We start from the raw sequence: 16,708 nt of genomic DNA on the forward strand, positions 1-16,708 counted from the left end.
GATATCGGCCTATCACAGATACATATGTATATTTCATTCTGTTCTTCATTTATATACCATATATATATGATTATATATGTTTGTGCTTGCGTCTGTGTGTGTTGAGAACTGTAAGAACAAATAATCCTTCATTAGCACCCTCAATAAAATGCCTAGCACCCCCTTAGCACCTGCAGAAAAAAATATCTGCAGCCGCCCCTGCTCGCAGGTGGAGTGTACCATCTGACACATCACCCACCCTATGGTGTTTAACTGGAAACGCCACAGGACTATTATAATCTCTATGGCCCTAATTTTTATTTTGGTTTTTTATTTACTTTTGAAAGTGCAGAGATGACTTTTGAGTTGAATCAATATGTATGTAAATTTAATAACTCTAATAATGCATCAAGTAGTGTTTTTCGTTTGTTTGTTTGTTTTAAATGTCATTTTTTTTTAAGTGCACTGATTTATTGTAAAGTTGTGGAGTTTTAAGGAAAACATAGGCTTGCTGTTGTCACAATTCATGGCAAAGAAGTTGATTGAAATTAATTCAGAAGGCAGGCAGGTGATGGAGACCAGACAAACTTTTATGAAGGAAAATTTCATTTGAGAACACAGAAAGGATAAACTAGACTCAACATGACAAAAAACGATTTAAAGGATGGCTGATGGCCTAAAGGATCTGAAAAATAAAGAAATCTGAGCTGGATGAAAACTTTAGATGAGCAACAGCGAAGAGCAATCAGCAAACTCACCTGCAGGTGTGACAGAACAGGTGAACAAAGCAACAGGAGCTACCAAAATAAAAGACTATGTAAGCTAACATAGGTCACAGACTAAAACTATAGAACAGGAGAAATCAGAATCTACAAAACTGTGCTGTTAAAAAAAAGAAAAATAATAACACAAAACATTAAAGCAAAACCTAAAACTCTTTACATTTGTGAAACTAAAAGAGGAGTTATTGAGTATTTAATGGCATAATAATTAGGTAATGACATGAAATAATTAGTACCTTAATCAATAACAATATGCAAACATTTTCAGGATCAAACTTGTGGGTTTTTTATCATTTCTGTCTGACTGCTTACAGCAAGGTTTGGGTCAGGAGAAAAAAAGAGGGCAGGATGTCACTCCTTAACACGATACAACATGAAAAAACACTGACATCGTGTACACTGTGTTTAATACCAACTATGTGTGAGTGGAAGCATCACTTTAATAACATGAAGAATGTTACAATGGCTTTTACATACTTTACAGTTACAAATGTTAAAAAAAAAATTTAAAAAAAAAAGTTTTGCAGTCACTGAGAAATGAACTGTGTTCCCGAACGTCTTGTCCAGAAATGAAAGAGAGAAGTTAGCCTCTGCCCTGAAAGGCAAAAAAGAATGACTTAATGACCTATTAGCAGATAAAAACAATTTTTTCATATGCATGTATGTATATAAACTTACTAAAGTGCCCTTTTTTGATCCCCAGATGTGTGGGAAAATAGCTAATCTATATAAAAGTACATTATCTGTTTATTTTAGGACTTGTGAAATATTTTATATTTTAATTTAAGTTTTTTCTCCAAGTAGCTCTGAATTATGGAGGAGGGTTAGGGCCACGGTGACACAAGTTTTTCCTCAGAATCTGCCTTTGTACTGAAAGGCAACAAAGACAAAAATTGGTTTTGTTTGTTTCTTGGAGAGGCTTATTTTTGAAGACTGCTCAAAATTATTATTTTTTTCTTGTTTAATGACATGAAATATAAATTCCTAATTGTTACAAAAATCCAAAGGAAATTTTGTTTGTTTGTCTTCCAAGACATTTTGGAGACTCTACAACCTGGAGACAAGGCTGCTTGAACTTGTATTTATTTATTTATTTAAATACTTCTTTGCTTGTGTTTCACAGCTGCTTGGAAAAGTTTATCACAAGTCATGAAGCCAGGAGAGATTTTTTTTTAATTTATTTATTTATTTTTTTAGGGCAACCTTAGAAACTGGATCCACTAATCAATCAGTTCGTAAACAATCTCTCAAGTTATTGCTTTTCTTTAGAAACAATGACTTTCTAACCTGCTGCAGCAGCTAGCTTTGATGCAGTGCTGACATTAGTTAGTATCTAAACAGGAACAACCAGCAGAGATTCATTTTCTAATATTATTTAAGCTTTGAAGTATGGACAGCTTACCTTCTCTGGTTTGTTGGAGAATCTAAACCAGCTGAAAGGAAAGGTGAGATTGATGCTCACTGAATAAATATTTAAAAGTAACAAATTTGATGCCTCAGTTCCCAGAAAAGTGTATCTCACCACTCGACGATGATGACGGTAGTGCAGAGCATTACAATTCCCAGGATTTTCACCACAACGTAGACACTGATCCCAAACACTTGATCGCCTGTAAGGAAACGGCACACTCACCTTTTCTTGAATGAAAAATGTTTTGGGTCTAAATCTTCAAAAAGTCTCATAACTGCTGTTTGCAGATGAGTCTAAAGCGGTCACTTGAATAAAATTTCATATTGTAAACCACAATCTGAAGCAATAAAGTCAATGAAATGTGGAACAACAAACATGAGGTAGGTAAAAATTTACCTTCAGTTCTCAGAAGGATCACTGATGATGTCCCTTTTCCTAGGTCATTTGTGGCCACGCAGTAATACTCTCCTCCCTCTGTGAGGTTAAAGCTGTAAAAGTCTCCTTCGGCTAATTTTATGGCTCCACGTTTGCTGGTCTTGAACCAGCTGAAGCTGCTGATGGGAGGCTTGGCCCTGCTGGAGCAAGTCAGGTTCACCCAGCTACCTGCTGATGCCAAACCTGGTGGACTGATGGATGCTGAGGTGTCTTTAGGAGCGTCTGAGGAAGATGGGACACACGTTGTCTTCATTAGGCAGAAACAGCTGAACCGTGACGTGTTGACAGGATCACTTACACGAAACATCGAGAGTCACTTCTGCCTCTGCTGCCTTGAGATCCTTTCCTTCATTAACAGGATATTTGACAGAGCAGATGATGTTGTATCCATCGTGTGCATCTGACAGAGTGAAGGTCTCCTGGATTTTAGTTGTGAAGGTTCCATTTATGTTTTTCTCTGTCTGTCGCTGAGAGTCCTGTTGGAGATTCCAGGTCAGCTCAGGAGGGGAGAATGGACACGGAGTCAGAGCTGAGCAGGTTATGGTGACAGACTCGTTGTCCTTCAGATCACCTGAGATTTCAATTTTGGGTCTCCAAGCAGAATCTGGGATTTCACATCAGACACAGCGTGTAAAGTAAAATACATTTACAGGATATTGAGTATATTTACTGAAAAGGTAATCAGGTTTACTTAGGTTAATTTTATTTTGTTAACAAGAAGTCAAATGATGAAACCACTGATACTGCTTGGGCTAAAATGAAACACTTGAGAAAATATGTTACGACTTAAAAGTGATTGACGATAGTCCTGAGGTAGGACTAAAGGGACAAAATACTGAAAATATATGCAAGTCTAGTAAATCAAAGAAGAGAGGTTCATTATAGTAAAAAGTGAGAGGACAGATTGCCATGTCTGATTTTTATAAGCCAGTCAGAGGACAGGTCATAGTATGGTACGGTGCTGTTCGTCTGTCCATCCATCTGTCTGTCTGTCCATCTATTCATCTGTCCATCCATTTGTCTATCTGTGTGTCCATCTATGGACAATCCTTTGCTCTAACTCTGCAACTGTCAAATGTCAAGGTCATAGGTGAACCCTTTGGAGTTTGAACAACAACACTCTTTCTCACAACAGTGTGAGAAAGAGTGGGTGCGCTCTTCACTGGTTCATCCACCATCACATGACTTGAAAAGAAGTGATAATGAGCGGAGAGGGAGAATTTTATAAATAGAAGGGAAAGTGTTTGTTAGTGTCAAGCTGTGCTTCCCAGCTCTGCCCTGTTTTATCCCTTAACTACATATGTTTTCTTTTTTTTAAATAATGGTCTTTTAATGAAAATATGTTAAGATCTTCAACCTTTTAGCAGAAGAAACACATCCCAACGGCTGAATACTATCATTAAAAACTGTTTGCACTATGTTTAGCAGGAAAAGAAACACACTTTTTTTTCTCTATATATGAAAATTTCCACATTTTAGCTGGGGAAACACATACTGATGGCTGGAAATTTGTTATAGACTACTGTGGCTGGAGTGAACAGATTTCTAGGGGGAACGTAGCACACCACAACATCAGCTGAGGAAAGGATGGACACATCCAGGTACTTAGCCCTTGCCTTGATTGAGGTGTACAAGTACAATAAGCAATCTTTTGTTGTATGGCAGTAAAAACCTGATAAGATATGTAAAAAGAAAAATACTTTAAATTAGTACTAAAACACCTAAGACTGTATGACTTATAAATTTCAGAAAGGATCTTTTTCTTAGAGCCATAAGCAATATATTACACTGTTGAGCAAAAACCTTGTATATCCACTTTTCTGTTGTTTGTTTTTTGTGTTTTTACATAAATCAACACTGTTGGTCACCCTTCTTATCTGTCTGTGGTTTAATGAATGTTCAGTTCTGAAACCACTGTGCAAACAATGCAACACTGCCATCAAGTGGTGACATTAAAGGCAAAAAAAAAATTGCAACATCATCAAAAGAGTTTAGAAGAAGTCTGCTGGACTCCTTTTCTTATCTCTTGAAAAACGCTTAATCTCCCATGCAGTTGTAGTTTGATCATGGTTGGGAGTTTCAGGTTTGTAAGTTATTGTTGGGACAATCGCAGTGTTGGGGTTTTTTTGAAATCACAAGTGCCTCACACACCTGTCCATCCTGGGACTTGTATGGGTCGCTGTCTCTCAAGAGTTGTTTAAGTGAGATGTTGCTGGCACACGTTCCAAAGTTTGAAAAGTTTGAACTGTCTGGGCAGAAGAGCTGAGGCTGCATTGTAGGTATAATCAAGGTGAAATTTGAGGCCACCTCATCTATGTACTGCTGGTTTTGTCCTTTTTTACATGCAAGATGACTTCCTTCACCCTTCTCTCAAACCATGTGTCTTTTCTGTCTAAAATGTGCATGCTACTGTCCTCAAAATTATTGTTAAGATGTAGGCGCACCACTGAATGTTGACCTGAAGAGTTAGCTCGGCTGTGTTGTGCCATGCATCTAAAAAGAAGTTGTCCAGTTTCCTCAATTTACAAGTCAGCACTGAACTGTGTTCCCCGCAATGACTCATACAGCTCTATTCTAGAGTGACTGTTCCAAGAAGAACTCATGAATCTGAAACCCCAATCCCATCATCAGAACTGAAGAATCATTTCACATGAAAGAGAAAATGTCTTCAAGAGATAAACTGAGTTCAGTTGCTTTCCTCTAAGATTTTTGGATTAACATGTCCTGGTTGACTTAATGACTTAAGCAGTTTCTAGTTGATTGTTGTTGCTTTTTATCTTTAAAAGGGCAATCTAGTGATAAAATGTCACAAAAACTAGTTCTCTTTTTTTTCTTTTTCTTGATACAAGTTACTAGAAGAAAAGGAAAACAATGTAAACACTAATATAGATTTTTTTTGTTTTATTTTACAATTCAAGTCAACCTTGACCTTGTTGCCTTGTTGGAGTTGTAACTAGTCGGAGAACAACATTCACAAGTCTGTGAAACAGCAACTGAAAATAAGCTTCTATTCCCTCACATTTTGAGTTGCTAATTAGTTTCCAACAATCACAGTCCAGTGGGACACTGCGCTGAGGTGGGGGTTCTTCCTTGAAAGGGGATAATAGTGTGAAATGTTTGTGAAAACTGATACAGTAGATGTGCCAAATCATACCTATATATATATATATATATATATATATATATATATATATATATATATATATATAAATGAAAAACATTCTTACCTTGAACTGTTATTTCAATGGGATGATCACAAGCAGTTACCCGGACTTTCCCTATTTCGATTCTGAAGAAGTATTTGCCATTTTGACTTGTGTTTAAATTAGGAAACAGAGTGGTGCAGTTTTTCTGACTCAGATTTCCAATAATGTCCATTGGGTAGGTGTTGACTGATTTGCTGCTGTTGAAAATAACACAGTTTGGATGATGGTGAAAATATGTAGTATTTTTCAGCCAAACTCCAAAGATCGTCCCCTTGGTATTTAGCGCTGTGTGAGTTTCTTCATAGCTACATGGGATTTGCAAGCAAGATCCACTCAGTGCTTCAATCTTCTTTGGTGCCGTAATGGAGAGGCCTGACTTCAAATTTCCACAATAAGCCAAAACTCCTGTGAAGACAAACTAATGATGTAAACATACCACAGAAAGCAAGGAAATTTACGTTTGGTCAAATATTTCTTTGTTGTGACAATGCTTCTTGGCAATAAATTTCATACCACTGGGAAGCCTGTTTATTTTGTCTTAAATGGTGCGACATTCGAGCCTGGACCCCACTACACTGGTCTGTTGGTGTCCGCTCTAAGCATGCCACATTTGATCAATCTGGATAGGGCCCAGCCTACAGAGCAACTTCAAGCTGGTGTTCTGCAAAAACAAGTCCCAACATTATTTGGAGTAAGCCCTAGCGCCGTCTTCAAATTAAAGGCCAAAATCTACATAACGGGGGTCAGATAGCAGTGCTGTGGAGTGGCCATCCCATGAGATGAGATTCTGCTACCAGTGGCAATCCCATAGCAATCTCTATAGACTGGGACCGAACTCTATCCTCTGAGAGGACAACATTCGCCCCCACAGAGCAGGGTTTATCAGAGACTACTCCAGAATTTGGCAGTAGAGAGGATGGAATGGCCTGCCTGCAGTCATGACATCACTGAACACCTGTTGATTTGTTTGAGTGTGCTGTTTTTTGTTTTTGTTTTTTTCCTGAGGGACCAACCACATTGGCTGACTTATAATAAATCCTGGTTGAAGACTGGGATGCTGTCCCTCAGCAGTGTGTACTGAGCTACTGAGCAGCATAAGTAGGAGGTGCCAGGCTGTTGTGGCTGTGTATGGTTCCTCCACATGCTACTGAGACCATTATTTGTTAAATGAATAAAATGCTTAATTGTTGATATGTCTTGTTTCTTAAGATGTCAATCATTTAATCCAAACAACACCAGACAAGAAGCAGTAGAAGAATAAGCTGTTTGGCACTGGCAGAAAAAAATTGGCAAGTTTTTAATGGGTGCAACCCACAAACTCTACCCTGCCACCTATAAATGTGTTTTCCTTGCAAATGTGGCACCATTTAAGGGGAAATAAACAGGCTTTCCAACAGTACAAGATTTACTGCCAAGAAGTGAGGCCAAAGAGGAGATATATGGATGCAGTTAGAGAGGACATGGAGGTAGTTGGAGGGAGGACAGAGGACACAGAAGACAGAGTTAGATGGAGGAGGATGCTCGCTGCGGTGACCCCTGAAGGGGGAACAGCCGAAAAAAAAAAAAACATATTGTTACAACAAAAAATGACTCTGTGAGAAGTTTACATAACATGGAGGAAAGTTTCACAAAGAAACTATAAAATATAAAACAAATTACAGTTTAACTGCATGATGCTGCTTCATTTAAATAATCAAACATTTTGGAAAATTATTCATGTGGTGTCTCCGAATGAAAGTGAGTGAACAAACGCCTCACCTGAAAGAAAGAAGGCACCCAGAAACACGATCACTGTCGCCACATTTACAGGCAGAGCTGCCATCGGACTCTGACGTTGCAGCTTCATCTCTTCACCTGAAAACAAAACGAAAATGTTGCTGTTTTTATGAAAGCTGCATTAAGCATTTTTTCTTTTTTACAGAATAAATGTAGAACAAGATAATAGTGTCAGAAGCAGAAATAAAGAATATCTGCAGGGATTGGTTTTTATCCCCAACAGTGAAACAAAGGGGGAAATTTTGTTTTTAAAGTAAACCTCAGATGAAACCACAGGTCAATACATGTTTGAGCTGAGAAAATAATAAAGAAGAAAAAAATAAACCACTTTGCTTTAAAACGGAAACATAAAATCACATTTTTCTTACCAAACTTGCTCCTAAAATAGAAATAAACAATGTTTTTATGAGATTATTTCCAGCTGATTTGCAGCAGATCAGAAGAAAAAAAACATATTTGATGATAACCAGATGTAGTGTAAAAGCTGACTTTTTGGTTCAAGTCGTCCTCGTCTTTCCTTCCTTCTGTGAAAAAGGAAGTCAGCTGCTTGACAGCTTGGTGTAAAAACCTAATCTTTTCTTAAACACTGTGGTTTGATGTTCTTTCGAAAAGCGAACCACAGTAAGATCATATGCAAAACATGCAACATTTAAACCAAGGACTTGGTACGCACAACCAGACTTTAATGAGTTAAACGTTAACATAGGTAGAGCTTCCCTTTAAAATGAATCACAATATAAAATCAACATGAACAGGAAGATTTAATGTCTTTACTTTAATAAGAACCTTAATAAGAAATACAGGAGGTATTTTCTGCTGAATTAAGAGAAAGTTTTATTTGAGCATGATTAATTATACAGTTCAGTGGCATTAACTTACCAAATAACCTGCAGATGAAACAGGAACAAATTGGTATTTGTTATGATGTTCACAAAGTCTTCGTCTTGTTCTGCGCAAGAAAGAAAACCACCTTCGAGGTATCCTGATCAAATCTGATAAAAGATGATTTTTAACATAATGACACAGATGTAATATTCCCACATCTGATGTGTAGAAAGCGTTTCAGTCGGAGAGGTTTTGTGAGGTTTTTTTAGTGTCTGGTTGATTAAAGTCTTTGCAGTGCTCTGTAATAATCTGTGTGATCATGGTTCATTTCTCAGTGTCAAAGTAAAAGAAAAGTCTGCATATCAATGAACAGTCAAGAAAGAAAATTCAAATTCACAACAAGAGGAAACTAAACTTCCCCACTGTCAAACGTAGTCGTAGCTATCATGTTTGAGCTGCTTAACTGTCCAGACAATGAGCAAACTTTGTATACTTCCTCAATTATTTTAACTAAATGTACAAATTAAACATCAAAATGGAGGCAATATAGTTTTTGCTTAGTTTTTTTATTGCTTTAAAACTTGTTGTTTTTTTTTAAATCCCCTCCGAATGCAGAGTGGGAACACCCAAACTCCCCTCAAACTCTTGAATTTTCTCCACAGACCTGGAAGTGAAGAGTCTTTTTAACTTGCCTCCTGCACAGTCACTGTAGACATAAAGTTTTATATATGTGGCCCCTAGAAGTTTCTGCCACTCACGGTTCAAAACTTTTCTTTGCTAAAACTTAAACTCTTTGCGATGCATGATGCAGCCCAGTACTTACCAGGTACAAACCCTGTGAGTACAGGGTAACAAGTTACTTCACAATCCAGTCTTGTGCCCTTTGTGGGAACCCACATGCACATGACGTACCAGGCTTTATTACATGTTCTAGCAAAAAAATAAATCAACTCTGAGCCCACATTCACTCCAACCTCAGGTCTTCTACCAGAGGCCTTGTCCCATCCATGTCCCAACATCTCTGAAATTTGTTGCACACATTCTGAATCCCAGTGACCTCCGGTATATAGTAATACATACAGGTATACCTGTATATGTTACTCTCAAATACAATGTTTAATCTGCATCGGTGTTTTCACCTGATTGGCTCCTTCCAAACATGCTGTCTTTCCAGAATGGTGCAATAGTTATTAGATGCTGTTTGTTTTTTTGTCTTATGATAAAGCATGTTGGAATTTATTTCTAATGTTTTTGAATTAAATGTTGCATCTCAACTTGTTCTCCCGAATCTAGTCTCTGATTTCATTGTCCCCCCATTTGTTTCTCAAGTGAGAGACACAGTGATAGCCATTTTGGACAGAGCTGCATGTACTTCAACATACATAACCTTTTTAGTGGCATTTATGTGGTGCATCTGTAGGATCAACTGGCTTTCAGTCACTCAGTAGTGTAATGTCTGTATTTTCTCGCTAGATGGCAGCATTGGACCACCTGGGTGTAAATCTGAGCGCTCGGTGTGAAGTGAGAAATGATTTTGGCCCTAAAGGAGGTTAAATTATCATTTCATTCCAGTAATATTTCTCTTCCCTAACCTATAATTGTAGCTGTAAGGCTGCAATCACAAAACACGCGTTTCCTCTCTGTTTAGCAGCAAAAACATAACACATAAACCCTGAAACACAACATAACATTATGTCAGTGTGTGTTTCCTGCTGACACGGAGCAAGTTCAGCTCCGGATTGAAATTCTGAACGCAGTTTCTCAGCAGCATATTGTCGGGCATAAGGTCTGTTCTCATAAGCATATGCCTGTTTTTTTGTTTTTTGTTTTTTTTTATACAAGTTGTTGCTTTTTTTAATTTATTTTTATTTATTTATTTATTTTTACGAGGCTTCAATTCGATCGAACCATTATTATCATCAAGCCCAACCTTTTTGATTTACGGCAACATCTGGCTGTGCAGGAGGCAGCTCCTTTCTCACGAGTTTCCTTAAAATATCTAAGGGATTTTTAATAACCTCCCCATATGTGGACACTTGAACATGACTCTCATTCCCCCCCACCCCCCTCACGCACACACACACAAACCTTTGCATCGATTAAACAGTGTGTGTGTGTGTGTGTGTGTGTGTGTGTGTGTGTGTGTGTGTGTGTGTGTGTGTGTGTGTGTGTGTGAGTGGATTCCAGCCTGGCTCTAATGGTCTCATATATATTTTGCAAACGTTGCGTCCGGCTGCTTTGGAGTTAGTAAATCACAGCATTAACATGGCTGGAGCATCTCCGCTTTTGGATACTGAGACACTGATATTTGGGCTAACAGTGTGTGTGTGTATGTGTGTGTGTGCGTGTTATAAATATAAGCCACCCCAGAGGCCTGCGATGTTCGCGCTGCTGGCCTGCATGGACCCAGGCAGGCAGACAGATCCTGGGCGCAATCAAACAAATGTGCTGAAGGATCGCTCCGGACGTGCGCGCGCGCGCGTGTGTATGTGTCTGTGTGTGGGTGTAGCTGTGTGTGTGAGAGTGACATTTTATCTCCCGTCGCTATTATTTATCACTATTTATTGTATCGTGTAATGGCAGGGTGCTCACATTTCTCCTCCCACAGCAGGAGACATAAATAAACAGCTCCAAACAATGATGGGATGATTGCTGCGCTTTGGTGCCCACAACCTTGACCGTTTATGGCTCTTATCAGAGTAAAGACTCACTTTAGTGGCTCCGCACTCTAAGCATGCACGCAAGGCTTTAAGGAAATGCAATATAGTTGTTCTAAAAAAAACATGAAAGCAAAAGAGATTTGAGATTTAAAGCAACTTTAAAAAGTGCGCAAAAATGACCTTTTTTGCAGAGATTTTAAATCCCCGAATTGTTCCAGCAATGTTTTGTTTTATTTATTTGGGGTTTCTGATTAAAACCCACTCGTTTGTTTCCATTTTAATATAATGAACTAAACATGATTGCAAAATTTTACAGCGGCTCTGAACAGCCAGCAGCGGTGATAAACAGAACACGCTGCGCTTTCTGCACACATTTCCCTGCGTGAGAGCCACCAGGTTTCACGCCTTCGTGAGCAAGCGATGCAAATTCTCCTCTGCAACACATTTTTCTTGTTTGCTTTACTTGTTTTTTTGAGCTTCTGCTCATCTTGTCTTTTTTTCCTGTTCTTGGACACCGGGACGCCGCACAGTTTAGCAGCGTAATCCTCGTATTTATGTTGGATTCAGCTCTTGGTCCAGTTAGATTTGCGCAATGCAACTAATCAGGGCTCGTTTCAAAATCAAGAAAAGAAAAAAAAAGGAGGGTGGTGGTGCTCAGCGGCTGCCAGGCTTCTTGAAACTTTCTTAAACCCATAATCTGTCAGAGATGATACTCCCAGGAAGCGGTTGGACTGAGAAGCACGGCTCTTAGGAGAAAATAAAACACAAAAGTTACTATAAAACATTCTTTTTCAGTCATGTTTGTTCAAAGCACGCGCGCATGCATAAGGCAGACTCTCACAGTGCTTGTTTGAGTCGTTGATCTTCCATAATTTGACATATTTACACATTTAAGTAAGCAGAAGGAAATCTGCACACAGGTTTCCTGAGAAGCATTTGTTGTTATTTTTTGTTTAGTTCTTTGCATATTTCGCTTGATTTAAAACAAGAATGAATAAGCAAGCAAACAAACAAACAAAAACGTTTTCTGAGGCAGAGTTCTGATTCTTGTCCCCGTTTGGGTTTGGTTTGCAGGTTCTTCTCCTCAACTTTAGTCTCTGCGCGCCAAAAAAAAACGTACGGATTAGACTGATAAGTTCATCCTTGATTGTCCTGAGGAAAAATAAATAAATAAATAAAAAAGAGCCGCATTAATTGCAAACTCACGCACCTCCGCGAGCGCGGCTTCAAGTTTGAGTGGCACCCACGAGGCGGGGACTTGGCGGCGGGCGGTGCTGCTCTCGGGTTCGTCGATTGTCCGTGTCATTAACTGGGTTTGGAAGGGAGGGGGTGGGGGTGTAGAGATGTGTGTGTGTGTGGGGGGGGGCGTTCCTGTTCTCCGCTCTGGAGGCCACGCCCCCTCACCTACTTGTAGTTTTCTCCTGTTTGGCATCCCAGAGATGGTCCGGAGTGATTCCTCAGGGGAGGAAGCGAGAGGAGCGCAGATCAGCGGAGCGCGGAGCTGAAGAGGAGCGCAGCGCGGCGCGGCGCGCACAGACTGGCAGGACTCCACTCCACCCCCCCACGCCCCCCTCCTGGGTTACTCTTTGCGCTTTCTTTTAAATCTCCATCAGGAGAAAGACTTGGAAACCTGTTTCTTCCTCTAGGCTTTTCTTCTGTTTGGTTTGCAGAGCGGGAGGAAAAAACACAAAAAAGAAAGGAAAAAAAGACAACTGACATTTTTCTTGTTGTTGTTTTTTTGCTCGTGTTTTGTCGCTCAGCTGCGCCTTGATCCGGGCGGACCGTCTCATCCCCGCGCTCCCCGCTTTCATCGCTCTCAAGCTGCCGCTGCTCCTCTTCTTCCTCTTCTTCTTCTCCCTCGCAGCTCCTCTGCTCTCCGCCGCGGAGTCGCTGACACGAGGAGCAGCTCACCTCTGGATGCTGACAGCAACCCGCCGCCCCCCTCCCCTCCTCCTCCCCTCTCATCCACATGTCGCATCTTTTGTTTACTTTGAGGAGAAAACGCGCGCGTCTGAACGCCGAGTGAATAAGACCACGCCACTTTGCTCCTGTGACAGCGCTATCAAAGAGACGCGAGAGAGGAGGGGAGCAGAGCAAGGAGGAGAAGAGAAAAAAAAGGAGGGAGCCAAGGAAGGAGAGGAGGATAGAGTGAGAGAGAGCGAGAGAGAGAGAGAGAGAGAGAGAGAGAGAGACGGCAGCGCTGAAGGTGCGTTTTGATGTTTGGCATCCACGAGAGCATCCAGAGGAGCGGGAGTAGTATGAAAGAGGAGCCCATGGTGGCCGGGATGAACGCGGTTCGGACATGGATGCAGGGCGCCGGGGTGCTGGACGCCAACACAGCCGCCCAGAGGTGAGCCTGAGGCGGCCTCGGTGCTGCGCTGACACCGCTGTGGAGAGGGTGGGGGTGGATNAAATTAGTTCCACCTAAAGTGATTATTACTCACTCACTGCCGCCACATGTAAATGACTTTTATGTGAAACTAATGATGTTGTAGCGTCCACTAAGGGAAAAGGGGGAGAGAGGAAGAGGAGGGAGGGGGGTGGGAGTGTGACCTCTGGTCCCGCGTGGCAATTAGATCAAACCCGACTCGATTCGTACCAGAATTTTAACAGATTTTTCGGAGAGTTTACATTTTTAGTTTGTTTGTTTCTTTGTTTTGCGCGCAACTTTGGTGTAAAAGTCACAAACTCGGCTGTGAGTTTCAAGCTTTTTTTTATTATTATTATTAAGTTTTGGTTTTGGTTCCGATAAAACAGAGTTAACTCCTTTTTTAAAAAGGAAAACAAAAATGCACGCATTGAATTTTCTTTGCGAAATAAAACACAAGCAGTTTTTCTCTTTTTTGCCAGTTTTCATGAAGTTATAAAAGTTTGAAATTAAATAAAAAAGAAAAAACGAACAGGAACCAAACCCTATATCACACTGACCTGTCCGAATGATAAAATAGTTTATTTAACATCCCCTCTAATTGAACACATTACACCATTTCGTTCAGTTTTAATTGATTTAAAAAGTCAAATGAGTGCGCCGCTGCTTTTTTACTCCTCTGCGCGCACGTTTCTGCCATTCCGGTTCGGAGCCAGGCTGAGGAGTAGACGCTTTTAAATTAATATTTGTGGAATTTGCTGCACTTTTTTTTTTTTTCTTTGACTGAACGGATTGCTTTTTTTTTGCCTTGAATGTCGTCGCCGTGGTTGAGGCTGCAGCCGGCTGTCTGTGCTTGTTGTCCGCAGCGGAGTGGGTCTCGCTCGGGCGCACTTCGAGAAGCAGCCGCCCTCCAACCTGCGCAAGTCCAACTTCTTCCACTTCGTCCTGGCGCTCTACGACCGACAGGGTCAGCCCGTGGAGATAGAGAGGACCACCTTTGTTGACTTTGTGGAGAAGGAAAAAGTGAGTTTAGTTCCTTTCAAAATAATAATAATGATATAGAAATAAAGAGATGATTTTAAGACCTGAGCGGAGCATCGCCTGATGTTTGCCACAAAAAGTTCCTAAAGTCCAACTGATAAATGATTAAATGTGTGTTTAAATCCAATCCATTAGCCCTGACGGGATATCACTATTGATATTTACATTTTCTTTTTGATGATAAATAATTATTTACACATTGAGCTTTTATTTAACCAATTATCATTTTTATTCCCAGTTTTTGTTCCTAAATCTAACTGGAACTTATTCCAATTATCAGTCGACATGTTTTATTTTTTTTTTTTATTTAAAACTGAAAATAGTTTTTTTTTTTTGGTTGACATAATAAAATATTAATCTGTTTACGGGTTTAAATTGTATTCTCGTTTGTGTTGTGTTCTGTTTAGTAACGTTTCTTGGTTATTTTAGTTTTTTTTTTAAATAACTCTTTAGGTGAGCGAGTGAGAACAAATTCTGTTGGTGCGCTGAGATTTATTCTAAAAGAAGTCCATTTTTAATTAGGGTTTTTGTTTGTTTAATTTTATAAAGACACATTTAAATCAGTGCAGAACAATGTGAATCAAAAATATGTTCAAGTGATTTTGTTAGAGCAACAAAAGAGATGAATTTAGGTTTATTTTTTCCCCAGATAATAAATTATAGTCTTACCAAAGTTAAATCTTTTTTTTTTTTTTTTTTGTAAGTTTTCCTTCCTTCGGCTCTATGGACAGCAGAAATAAAGTGAAATCGTTTGAATTAAATTCCACTTTGACACTTCTTCTTTTGTATATACATATTTATCTAAAATAAAACATGAGGCGCTGCAGCCGCGGCGAAAAGGTCCCAGGAGGAGGTGATTTGTTTGTTCGCTCTGATCGACTCTGTTCGGTTTAATTTTCCCAGGAAACGACGGGAGAAAAGACCAACAATGGGATTCATTACAGACTTCAGCTCCTCTACAGTAACGGTCAGTGTTGGGCTTTTATCTGTATATTTTTTCTTATTTTTAAAATGATCTTTTTTATGGGAAAATGACAAATAAACAGAGACTGAAAGAAAACCAGAGAGGAAAAACTAAAACTCAGTTCCTCTTCATTATAGTTTTCAACAATTTGCCAAATGTTTTATTTTAAATTATTTACACCTATATATATATATATATATATATATATATATAATTTTGTTCTTTTCTTTTGTTGTTGTTTTGACTATTTATTTATGACTTAGTTCCTCAAATGATTTTGAGGTAATAAACAGCAATAAGCTAAGTACATTTTTCTCATTTAAGAAATAAATGAAAATGTTAATTATAATCTGGTCACAAAACAAAAGAAAAACCCTAATGTTAAGATAAAAATCTAAAGTTTCAGCCAACCTGACAGCATGCAGCTAAAACTGAAAGTTAATAATGACTCTGTTATCTTCAGGAGCCTCGGATGAGGGGATCAGAATGAATATATGGTGTGATCTGAATTCCCCCCTACACACACACACAAACTCACACACACATGGGTTGAGTTTTCCCACAGAAGTAATGTGAATCAGTGTTTCTGTCTCTGCAGGGATCCGAACAGAGCAGGACCTGTACGTTCGCCTCATCGACTCCATGACTAAACAGGTAAGAGATTCTCATTAAAAAAAAACACTCGGGTCTTCAGTTTGTTTGTCCCGCCGATTTCCTTCCCCCCTGAATCTAACTTCCCCCTCCTGCCCCGCCACATGCCTCTGTCTGAGACCCTCAACTTCATCCCAGCGCAGCCGGCTTGATAAACGACCTGTCTTACCTGTGGAGCACACTTACAGAGGCCCAGAAAAGTAGAGGACATGTGTCCTCATGCTCCCCCCTCTGCACAGCAGCCTCTAAGCTCTGTATGTGTGTGTGTGTGTGTGTGTGTGTTAGGGGGCAATTTATGTATAAAAATGTCTGTGTGTGAGAGAGAGAGAAAGAGAGAGTGCATATATCTGTGTGTGAATATCTGGGTGAGGTGCAGGAGCATTTGTGTGTTCGAGACAGAGACAGTGATGCATGCCAGCTCACTCTTTGAGGACCTTGACCCTCATTTCCTCAATGTGAAACAGAACAAACTATGCCGGAGTGTGTTGTGGCCAATTCAATCACACAAAGGAAATACAGAGCCGCACATGTTCACCGGCGCACTCTGAGGGAATTCTTTGAGAATTAGAAAATGAAGAAAGTAGAAGTCCCCCCCGCACCCCCACCCCCC

The 16,708-nt window shown here is 39.7% G+C and overlaps 2 protein-coding genes across 4 annotated transcripts in view; one reads left to right on the plus strand and one right to left on the minus strand.

Annotated features, from left to right (window-relative positions):
• Positions 1 to 1,163: 1,163 nt before the first annotated feature.
• Positions 1,164 to 10,489, minus strand: LOC108245801 (vascular cell adhesion protein 1). 3 transcript variants are annotated; one of them, XM_017433003.2, is made up of 8 exons: positions 8,469 to 10,489; positions 7,572 to 7,667; positions 5,835 to 6,218; positions 2,906 to 3,211; positions 2,569 to 2,829; positions 2,284 to 2,371; positions 2,164 to 2,194; positions 1,164 to 1,356 (listed from the first exon to the last, which is right to left on the minus strand). In XM_017433003.2, the coding sequence occupies exons 2-8, from the start codon at positions 7,657 to 7,659 to the stop codon at positions 1,345 to 1,347; spliced, it is 1,170 nt and encodes a 389-aa protein (XP_017288492.1). In that variant the 5' UTR covers positions 7,660 to 7,667; positions 8,469 to 10,489; the 3' UTR covers positions 1,164 to 1,344. The 3 variants fall into 3 exon arrangements, with proteins under 3 accessions (XP_017288492.1, XP_024865561.1, XP_037833324.1); XM_025009793.2 differs by lacking the exon at positions 8,469 to 10,489 and adding an exon at positions 7,958 to 8,108; XM_037977396.1 differs by lacking the exon at positions 8,469 to 10,489 and adding an exon at positions 8,079 to 8,096.
• A 1,764-nt stretch (positions 10,490 to 12,253) lies between these two features.
• The window catches only part of ebf1a (EBF transcription factor 1a), a 64,198-nt gene continuing 59,743 nt past the window's right edge, over positions 12,254 to 16,708 (plus strand). The window contains exons 1-4 of the mRNA XM_017433027.3: positions 12,254 to 13,424; positions 14,309 to 14,465; positions 15,387 to 15,450; positions 16,046 to 16,102. Coding sequence (XP_017288516.1) covers positions 13,291 to 13,424; positions 14,309 to 14,465; positions 15,387 to 15,450; positions 16,046 to 16,102 — 412 coding nt within the window. The 5' untranslated portion in view covers positions 12,254 to 13,290. The remainder of the gene's footprint in view (positions 13,425 to 14,308; positions 14,466 to 15,386; positions 15,451 to 16,045; positions 16,103 to 16,708) is intronic.

Source organism: Kryptolebias marmoratus, linkage group LG9 (assembly GCF_001649575.2).
Source record: "Kryptolebias marmoratus isolate JLee-2015 linkage group LG9, ASM164957v2, whole genome shotgun sequence".
Lineage (NCBI taxonomy): Eukaryota > Metazoa > Chordata > Actinopteri > Cyprinodontiformes > Rivulidae > Kryptolebias > Kryptolebias marmoratus.